Source organism: Gasterosteus aculeatus, chromosome 1 (assembly GCF_964276395.1).
Source record: "Gasterosteus aculeatus chromosome 1, fGasAcu3.hap1.1, whole genome shotgun sequence".
NCBI lineage: Eukaryota > Metazoa > Chordata > Actinopteri > Perciformes > Gasterosteidae > Gasterosteus > Gasterosteus aculeatus.
Genome location: NC_135688.1, coordinates 6,992,272 through 7,001,477, shown reverse-complemented (window position 1 = coordinate 7,001,477; position 9,206 = coordinate 6,992,272). Strand labels below are relative to the sequence as shown.

At 44.5% G+C, this 9,206-nt stretch overlaps 1 protein-coding gene across 3 annotated transcripts in view; it reads left to right on the top strand.

Annotated features, from left to right (window-relative positions):
• pde2a (phosphodiesterase 2A) overlaps window positions 1-9,206 on the top strand; it is a 106,540-nt gene that overhangs the window by 30,580 nt on the left and 66,754 nt on the right. The window contains exons 1-3 of one of the 3 annotated variants that reach the window (XM_078098415.1): window positions 799-983; window positions 1,133-1,147; window positions 1,244-1,328. In XM_078098415.1, the coding sequence (XP_077954541.1) occupies window positions 949-983; window positions 1,133-1,147; window positions 1,244-1,328 (135 nt within the window). In that variant the 5' untranslated portion in view covers window positions 799-948. Of the gene's footprint in view, window positions 1-747; window positions 984-1,132; window positions 1,148-1,243; window positions 1,329-9,206 lie in introns of those variants that run through there. The other 2 variants (XM_040170648.2, XM_040170641.2) reach the window with 2 other exon arrangements.

Below are 9,206 nucleotides of genomic sequence, written 5' to 3'. Positions count from 1 at the left end.
GCGCTGCCGATTAGCTAATAGGCCTATTAATGCTCTGAAGTTCAAGTTTGGGAACTTTAAAGTGCTAAATCATAGAATAAAAATGTCAGCATTTACAGTACCATGACAAACAAGCTCCATCTGCTGCTGATGATCACGAGATATGACACCAAGCTCCAGGAGACGTGTAGTGGAACTTGGAAAATGGTCATTTGTCGTTGGTTTAGAACAACAACCCTTTAATGAAATCGTGATTTCTCTGTTGTAGTTCTAGGTTGGCGCAACGTAACCTGCTAAGCTAATTTGAGGATATACCTACGTAGGCTGCTGGTGGGTGGATGTTACTACCGCGCAAACCACAAGGTCAAAGTCATTAATTTGGCACCAGTTTCAACATCAACATTGTCTAATTGTCATCATCCGCATGGCCACAAGAGGTCGCTCGGCAAGACGAGTAAATGTTAATTAAATTATTTCAACCAATGGTCAGCGCCGCCTAAACTTATTAAACTATATTTTAAAATATTATCTATTATTTAGAAAAAAAAATCGATGAAATGGAAAAAGGGGATCAGCCTTCATGAATATGGAATTCCAATGTTTATTTGTTCTTATTTTGCGTCCGTGTGAAAGTGATCAGCCTGTTAAATGTATTGGGGAAGTGAATAAATGGGAGGGTTGAGGGAGGCAGTGACACTCAGGAGGAGGAGCAGAAAGGGAGAGAGACAGCGAGGGAGAGAGAGAGAGAGAGAGAGAGAGAGAGAGAGGGAGAGGCGGGAGGAGAGAGGAGGAGGAGGGGCCGTGTTCACTCTATGCGCTGCAGCTCTCAGTGTAAGCATCCCAGTGTGCGTCTCAGCCTGCCGGCGCGAGTGTGTGCATCGGAGCGCCGTCGCGTGCGCGCGTGTGTGTGTGTGTGTGAATGTGTGTGTGACGCCAGCGCTCTCTCTGCGTACGACAGGTGGAGATGACATGACTGCGCTCGAGAGGAAGAAAGGAAAGGACCTGTAAGGACATCACACACACACACACTCGCGCGTAATGACCTTTCTACTACATTCCCTCACACACACCCTTTTTAAAATTCCAGCGCTCCTCACTGCAGGGAAAAGATAAGTTGTTGTGTGTGTGTTAAATAACTCTTTCCCCCCCGCAGCTTCCCCCTCAGACGGTAACAGCTGACTCCATGTGTGCGCAGCGGACAACTCAAACACACACACACACACACACACACAGATGATCCTGACTGTTATTCTGGTGCCTGCAGACGCGGTCAGCAAGTGTTTCTGCGTCCCGAGGAGAGTTCAGACCTGACTAGAAGACAGTCCACCACGTTGTCCGACCAACTGCAGGTAGGACTCACTCTCCTCTTCCCTCTGATCCGCGTTGTCCGGAGAGCGGGATGCAATGTGCTTCATGCCCTCTGCCGTCCTCTCTCTTCCTTCTCCCTGGACATTTGTTTGTGCATAACCTGTATCAGCTACAGCTGGACTGGGATACATCTGTCCAATAAGCCCCGCTGTGCTGTTTCCTTGTCCAATGTTCTTACTTCTGTCCTCTCGGCTGCTTCTCTCTTCGTTCCCTTGAGTTCTTGTTTTTGGGAACGAGTAACTTTAGTCAGGAGGAGGAAAGGGCTCCGGTTGCTGTAAGCCTTGTGTGTTTCTCTGTTGATTTAGTAGTTGATGTACTTATTACCTGCCTGTGTGTGTGTGTGTGTGTGTGTGAGGGCTCAGATAAAAGACAGAAAGATAAAACATGACAGCAATAAACATGAAAGGGAGGATATTAAAGACGGTGACGTTGTTTGCACGCCGTTCTTTGCACGCTGTCTCTATTTGCGTGTTGTTTTTGGGAGGTTGTGTCCGTGTTTCAAGCAGCTGCATTTTCGCTTGAGCTTTTGCAGTTTTGTTCTTTCAGAAGCTGCAGCATTGTGCCTCATTTCTTCTGGTCCCTTTCTTCCTCTCTGCATCTGGTTTCATTGAGCCTCGCTCCTTCTTCTTCTTCTTTCCCGTTGTATGATTTGTGTCCAGCAGATACCTATAATTTAAAATATCTCATGTACCCTCACACGAGCCATCAAGCCGCATCAGTAAGTGTGTGTGTGTGCGTTTGTACACATCTGAGCTCACGAGTGTGTTGTTGGAGCGTGCGTCTGCATTTGGGTTTTGTATTGCTGAGGGATTTAACGTTGCTGGCAGCAAAATAGAAAAAAAAAAAAACCGTCTGATCGGCTGCCAGTGTTGACATGTTCTGCTGGGATACAATTACCTTGATAGATACACGCTCACTGAGACGCACACGGGCAAAAGCGCAAACACACCAATGTCACACAACCCTGCAAGCTAGATGAAGCGTTCATACAAGAAAGGGATAAACAACCACACATTACAATGTCTTCTAGCCGAAATATTTGCTCTATTATTGATGCTATTGCAACTCAGGGCGAATATCAAGTGCAGATACATAGTTTCAACCTTTCTGAACATGTTTCTACACATCTATGTGTGTATCTGTTGCGCTCGTGCGCTTACACACTTCCCAACATACGCATTTCCGCCATCAGCTTTTGCTGAAAGACTTGTCCGACTGCATTCCTCTCTCAGCGCCTTTGTGTGGCGTCATCGACTCTAATTATTATCGGTAACATTGATGGCATAATAGTGTTAATAACCTGTATTTGTTTAGCAAGTGCGTAGAGAATTAAGATAATGAATGTAAGACAGTGATGAGTGAACCTAAAAAGGCCGCAGCTGCAGGAAAATGGAGCACAAAATAAGACAGACGAGCCACTGGATTATGTGGATGTGAAGATTAGTACCAGCGTTCCCAGCGCGCACATTCATTTAAACCTCAGTGGAGATAATTTGACGCCAGCTAAATATATTCCCTGAAAGTTTGACGTCTTGTGCAAAATGTATTTTTAAAACTTTAAAACTCTCTCAGGCCTGAAGCAAACGAACAGGCTCAACAATGTCCAGCTGTAGCGCCACCTGCAGGAGATGCGTGTTGTTTTTAGGATTAAACGTATGCTTAGAAGACTAATTTCCTTTTTCCTATGAATTGGTTCGTGCGTGTGAGGCGACGAGGCAGGGAAAGCAGCAGGTTAAGCTCTTCTCAGTCGCAGAACAGATGCGGGGATTAATTTTTGTCAGGGCATCGGGGTTGATGCTCGCGAGAGAGAGAGAGAGGCTGCCTAGTCCCAACAAAATGTGTGTGTGTGTGTGTGTCTTAGGCACGTACTGTATTTGATAAGCTCTGCTGTTCTGGGTTCAAATCAAACGTATGGTTTTTGTTTCATATTCATACGCACTGTACTTTAATCCGAGCGAGCGATGAGGCTGTTTGACTGAGGCTCTTCTGGTTTCAGCTCCTTGGCCGTTATCTGCGTCTGTCACCCTCATCACTCCGTCATTTAGCTGCACCCGTGTCTGATTTGGCCGAGATGGTGTTAAATGCAATAGAAAATTCCCGGCTCGGTATTCATGCGGAAAAAGGCAGTTTTAACCTGACAAACAACGTTGTAATTAATTACGTGTACATGTGTGTACTTGTGAGTGCGTGTCCTGCACAGTAGCGTCCCAGATGGATTGACCTTAATGGCACCGACGTGTCCCTGTTTGATGGGTTCAGCCAGCTAAAGATTTAAATCTATAATGCTGTGATTTCCTTTTGGGGACAGAAAGGGGGCACTGTTGGCTCTGACCTCACCGGGGGAGGAAAAGGCAAACTAGGATTGACACTAGTGGCACATTTGGGGATTGTGCTTCATCGGTTTCACTTTGCTGGGCTCCGCCTGCCTTCACGTCCTTCCAGCTGGAAATTGTTCTCCTCATCTGACCACAGCGATTTAATAACGTGACACCACTTGGTCTTGGACACACTGCGGGGCATAATAACGGATAATAACAGGACTTGTAACTGAGCTATCGATGTGGCACAAAGACACTTCTATTATCCGTTTTCTGTTTGAAAACATGTCGAGCCGCTGCCCCGGGCGAAGCTTAATTTAAAGCCACTAGAAAGCAATAACAGAGAGAGATCAATTCATCAAAAACGGCATCTACAACAGCCGTACGCCAGTGGAGCTGCGGTCAATATCCCACTTCATCAATTTTTAGTTAGACATGAGGCAATGCAATAATTTTCCCCTACAGATCTGACTTTTTTCATTTCAGCTTTTCATGCGTAATTCTTCTTTTCTACAGTCCATTGGGGAGCAGCACTTTATGCTTGAGATTAAATGCAATGATGCACAGGACCAAGGACCTACGTGGGAAGTGAATTCTGTACCGCGTGTGAGGTGGTGGATGGAAACTCATTTTCACCAGATAGCCTTTGTATTACATGACCCTTAAAAAGGTGCAGAAGCCCGTGCGTGTCATAAAGATCCAAGCGCAGCACTGCAAGCCCAATCCCATAAACGCACAAAATAACACATCAGCCGTACCTGAAACAAAAACCCATTAGTGTAATGCTGTGAGTGCAGTCTTTTAAATGAATGCCAACGATACACGACTCTGGTGAGCGGAAATGCGAAGATGCGTCTATGAAAGCGACATCTTCTAATCTACATACAACCACATCTGCTTCTCCTCCTGGTTTCATCACATTAATCACTGGTTGAATTAAACCGCCGGGAGCAGAGTTCACAACAATCCCTTCAATCGACGACCCCGTTCTCGACTCCGAACAACCAGGGACTTGATAACAGGTACGACGTAACACGCACGGCTGCAGCAGCGCGGAATGTGCGCATAGTTGACAGCTTAAATTGATCGCCCACTTGGTGAAGGCACAAGGCAGCGGCTGATCCACAGCGCCAGTTGAGTGTGTGTGTGTGTGTGTGTGTGAATCAGCTTGCAGGCAACACGTTTGCGTCTAGATAGTTATTAGAAAGTAGAATTAACGTACACTGAACACGGCTCCGTTTAAGAGCGGTTGAGTGTCATTTGTTCATGTCTCTCGTGTACATTTCTCCGTCTGATCCTCGTGGGCACAGACCAGTCATCAAAAGTCACCCACCTACGCTACGCATGACAGAGAACAAGCCCTCTTCTGTGCAGCAAACAGCGCTGATTCTGAGGGGACAAGGAGACAAGCTGGGCATCTCACAGTAAACATAATGCATCATTGATAATGAGTTAAATAATAAAACACCAAAGTCAGATATCAGCCCTTTGTACTATATGTGAAATTGGATCAAACTCTGGTCTCAACAGAGTAGGAGACTATTAAATATGCATTTGGCTTCTGTACCTCTGCTCTTAAGTCATTGATGCTTTAGAGACAGTATTAGTATGTCATTCTCGAGACCGGCTTTGTTCATGTGCGCTTCACATTTATGAAGAGCAAGTCGCTTTGGGAGTCTGATGGCATCCAGCAACCGAGAGACAGCTGTGTGGTGAGCAAGGGGTTTGCCTGATGACACCAAACGGTACCAAAACCTTCTCATGACACACGCACTATCTAGCCTTGCTGTGGAAAGAGGAGATTCTTTTTGTTCAAGCAGATACAAAGCAACAGCATTAGGAACCAGCAGTGTGACGCCATGACAAGCGACAATTCATCTTGAGGCCATATGAGCTACCGCAACGGCTGCAAAGCAGGTGGGCTCACCTTCTGCAGCGGGGTCAGATTTAGCTGAGAAATAGGCAACGGGTCTTTGTCGTCCAGAGCCATTTGCTGTGAGGAGGCACTTAGGAAATAATTGTGCATGGATTTGGAACATTTTGAGTGGTCTGCTGAACTGCGTCGTGTGCAGGTCTTGAACAAATTTCCAATCATCTGGTTTCCCTGCATCTCTGAGCTTTTGATAGGAAAGCTTGCGTGTTCTCACGGGAGGGTTTTTGCACCAAATAATTACGCCCGCCTTTCACAAAAAGTTAAAATACTGCTGTAATTCCCTCGGCTGCTTACTTTTTGAGCACAATACAGCATACAGTTGTAGGGGAGGTGGGTGTTGTCTTTCAAACCACTTTCTTGTTACCACTGTTTCTCTTGATCTTTCCCTTGTTCCATGTGTCTTCTGGTTTGTAGTCAGTGTCTTGAGTTTAGCGTGGCAATTATTTTCTTCCTCATTGAGGGGAAACGGAAGCTGCGGCTGTCACGCGTGTGACAGTCAGGAATAAAAGTATTTTCAATACATAACTGTCGTATTTCTTTTGGATATGTTCCTTCTGCTTCTGGTTTTCTGTTGTTTGGACTCTCTCTGATAATAAATAGAACATTTGTGTGTCGTATCGGCTCAAAATTGTGTGGCATTTCTTTTTGGCATATTTCATCCGTTCTCCTGCTGTGGTGGCGAGTCTTGTGTTGCAGGTTTCACTGTGGCTGAATGATGCAAATCCAAACACAGGGGAGAGCGGCTTCCACACTCGACGGGCACAGCGGCGTGTACTTATGACCTGCGGGGATCGGAGTGACAGACGTTTGCCTCCCACTGCACTTTGAATCGCATATTCTCATAAATGACCAAAGACACAAGGGCACCTTCACCAACACTTTGAGAGTACAGCGTTAGTGATGAATGCACTGCCTTATTCTAGGCTGCTGATTTTCATCTCATGTGGATCTCTGCAGGGTATTGGACAGGCCCTTTCTCTCTGTCGTGTGTATCTGTGTGTGTGTGTGTGTGCGTGTGCAGGCGCATGCACCTACATGACTTGAAATGAAAGAACGTGACTTGCCACTTGAAACTGTCCCAATCACTTTATGCAGATATATAATAAAGCAATATTATGAAGCTGCATGCAAAAAGTCTTAAAAGGCCCAAAGGACATTTTCCAGAATCGTTGTTTGATTTTCTAGTTTTTTTTAATAAATTGAACTGACTAACTCATCAGAACATCTTTTAGCTACAATAATTGAGTGAAGTGAAATGACTTTTCCTGGTAATGAGCTCTGTTGTCGGACAAACCAATAGGGAGGAAAGCCAATTGAGTTTAAAAAGCTTCCCTAACATGAAATGTGAAAGTAAATTAAGGAAAGTAATTAGCAAATAGGGAGTGTAGATACATAAACAAACACATGTTTCTTGGCCGCCTACGCCGATAAATAAGAACATTTCTCCACTGTTTCCAACGGCAATGTGTATAAAACTTAAGGTGGGTGTCCTGGCCACGCTCATTTTACAAAAAGATTAGATGTTCTTAATCTTCACCCGGCATCGCTGCAGTAGCTCACTGCAAGCGAGACCAAGTTAGACAGTCAGCGCTACTCAATGGAGACTTGAATAGAAGGGAGAAGAGATGACAAGGAAGAAGGAAAGGAGCCCAGGAAGTGGGTGAAAGGAGGGAGGGAAGAGATGTAAGGATGTGATTTCCTGCCATGGGATGGAACTAAAAGAGACGAGCGTGTCCCTGTCTCTCTGACTCTCTCACACCCGACCCGTGTGCACCTGTGCAGGCAATGTGTGTGTGTGTGTGTGTGTGTGTCTGCGGGTAGCAACATGAGCCGATGTCCCCTTGTACTGTGCCACTCTGCGGTATTGACCTCATTGTATTTCTGACATGCTCCAGTTCTCCCATTGGACAGAAATTTCAATAACCAGTCACTCACACCAGAACAGTCTTTTTGACGTTGTTTGTGTGTGTGTGTGTGTGTGTGTGTGTGTGTGTGTGTGTGTGTGTGTGTGTGTGCGTGCATGTGGGTGCGTGCGTGTGGCAAATATTTGCATCTTTTGCAAATAGATATTTGTTACTTACGCGCAGTTGTCCGTAGTCACAGAGGTCAGCGTCCCCCCATGCTCCTGTACCTTTTACTCTAAAAGCTGGGCTGTGTCAAGAGGGATGCACCAAGGCACGTGAGTGGCTTTTAGATCTCCCCGTGGTGAAAACTGACAGTTAACCGAAAGGGAAAAAAAAGAAATTCTATTACTCTACGGACAGTCAGATAAAAAATGATCCCTCTATTCGGCACAACAAATTCTCCAAACACTGATGTTCAGATGTCTCATCTTTAGGACATTATTTAGATTCTAACAGTAATATATGTGCCCTTAGTGTTTAGTGTTCACAAAAGCCATAAATGTAAAAGATCTTTGCTAACAAATGTGTGCAATATTATTATAAGTGATACAATTTAAGATTTCGCCAGTTTAATCCTGGGCAGGATCCTCAGTCACATGTTGTGGGCTTTTTGCTGTACTATGCTGTTAAAGAAGGCCCAAATAATCCCAAAATATGGATAATAACAAAAATGTATATTCTAAAATGTATATTCTATTCTGTGATTCTAAACACGATCAAAAACTGTAAAAGCGAAGCTGAGCATTGGCTCCTTTGTTTCAGTGGGAGTTACTGCAGCAGGAGAATCGCTGCCCGATGGTGCAGCTGCTGTTTCCTGCAGTTTTGATACAGAGATTTTGACGCTAATGGTTGTTGCTATTCTTTTGTTTTTCATTGACGTTCACTTGGACATTGTGTCCCTAAATCAAAGTTACAGTTGTGTTTTGCGAGGTTGTTAATTTACTTTTTTTTTTGGGGGGGGGGGGGTTGTTTCTTAAAATCAATCTTTTCATAATACACTGGAAATTCACTTTCTTAAACTCACAGAATGCCTGAAAAGTATTTGTCTGAAAGAAATAATGCAGTGCAGCAAGTTTTAAACTTTCCATTTGATGGGATTTATTTGCAGCAGTGCGAGCAGACTAGATATAGAAAACATTGCATTTATATTTAAGGAACATAATCTACAATTACAGAGTGCGTCATACTGTACTGAATGCTAATTGGTGCCTTTGGTGGAGCCATAAATCAACCTGTCAATATAATAATAATATATATAATAATATGGGAGCAACATTACAGGTCATTTATCTGACGCTTTTATCCAAAGCGACTTACATTTCACTTTAAACCCATGGCTTTTTCACATTTTTGCCCAGGGAGCTATTAGGGGTTAGGTGTCTTGCTCAGGGACACTTCGACATGGAACATGGGGCAGCCTGGACTCGAACTACCAACCTTGTGCTTCCCAGTACACCTTCTCTAACCCCTGCGCCACGACGACCTCAACTGATAATGACCAACATAACTAATAATGTGTCACCTGTAACAGAGAGAAACTGACTTGTATAGCCCTGTATAGCACGACTTGTATATTAACTTTGTTCATGTTATTTGGTCTGGCTTGACTTTTACATGTTTTTGATCCCAACTGACACTGAAGTCTTTCATGTCTCTGTCATCGTCTCGTCTCCGATGCAACACGACGCCTCGTCGGCCAAATAA